The sequence below is a fragment of the Charadrius vociferus genome, unplaced genomic scaffold, assembly GCF_000708025.1.
Source record: "Charadrius vociferus isolate BGI_N301 unplaced genomic scaffold, ASM70802v2 scaffold489, whole genome shotgun sequence".
NCBI lineage: Eukaryota > Metazoa > Chordata > Aves > Charadriiformes > Charadriidae > Charadrius > Charadrius vociferus.
This window is the reverse complement of record NW_009650077.1, coordinates 86,747-87,792: the sequence shown is the minus strand read 5'-3', so window position 1 is coordinate 87,792 and position 1,046 is coordinate 86,747. Positions and strand designations below refer to the sequence as shown.

The following is a 1,046-nucleotide window of genomic DNA, read 5'->3' as shown; positions in this document are numbered from 1 at the left end:
CGGGGAGCAATGCCGGGGGGGGGCCTGGGGCCCCCCGCCACGGCAAAACGGGGCCGTTTGCCTGGTTTTGGGTATCCGCCTGAATCTGGCCCCCGGTGCCGAGTTTCGCCCATCTGCTTATTTTATGGACTGGGGGGTAAGAAAAAAAAAAAATAAAAAAAATAAAAAAAGCACTGGTTGGCCCAAAACGGGATGGAAATGGGTCGTTTTGAAGGAGGATTTTGAGAAATACCCGACGGAGGGAGAGCGGGCGAGGAGGGAGCGGGGCGGCGAAGGGGAAGCACACCGACCTGCCGATTGCGCTCGTCCGTGATCCGCTGGATCTGGATCTTTTTTCTCCCCATCTTCTCCGGAAATCTTCACCGCACCCGGCACGACTTCGGTTTCAGGAGAGGGGAAAAACAACCCCCTTTTAAAACGCTTTCATTAAAAAGCAAGGGGGGGAAGGAGGGACCTTTTTTTTTTTTTCTTTTACGGGTGAAAAACAAAACAAAAAAATCCAAAACAAAACAAAATTTAAAAAAAAAAAGGGGGGGGGGGTTTTTTGCGCCGCTCCTTGCTCAGTTCATGGTATCCTCCAGCGTGGCCGGATCCAGCGGGGCTGAGCCGTCAGCGGCTGCTCAGGAACCTGCGGGAGGAGAGAGACAGGAGTGAGATCGTCTGTCCCCAAATCTCATCCAGGACGCGGCACCCTCCCGGCACCGTCCCCACCGCCGCCACGGCTCCCACCCCCCAGCCCAGGGGAGGACTCCGCTCCATCCTCCCGCTCAGCTCCGGGGCCAGGAGGGCTGCAAAGTGGTTTAGAATCATCGAATGATGGACCGGTTTGGGTTGGAAGGGACTTTCATGGCCATCTAGTCCATGAGCAGGGACACCTCCAACCAGATCAGGCTGCTCCTGGTCCAACCTGACCTGGAATGTTCCCGGGGATGGGGCATCCACCACCTCTCTGGGCAACCTGGGCCAGTGTCTCACCACCCTCAGCACCCAAAAAATTCTTAGCTATCCAACCTGGTCTCGAAAAACCCCCATGGATGGAGCCCAAA

The 1,046-nt window shown here is 56.0% G+C and overlaps 1 protein-coding gene across 1 annotated transcript in view; it reads right to left on the bottom strand.

Annotated features, from left to right (window-relative positions):
• MEF2D (myocyte enhancer factor 2D) overlaps positions 1-350 on the bottom strand; it is a 39,467-nt gene extending 39,117 nt beyond the window's left edge. Inside the window, 1 exon segment of the mRNA XM_009892069.1 lies at positions 291-350. Within this exon segment, the coding sequence (XP_009890371.1) occupies positions 291-344 (54 nt within the window). The 5' untranslated portion in view covers positions 345-350.
• Positions 351-1,046: the final 696 nt, after the last annotated feature.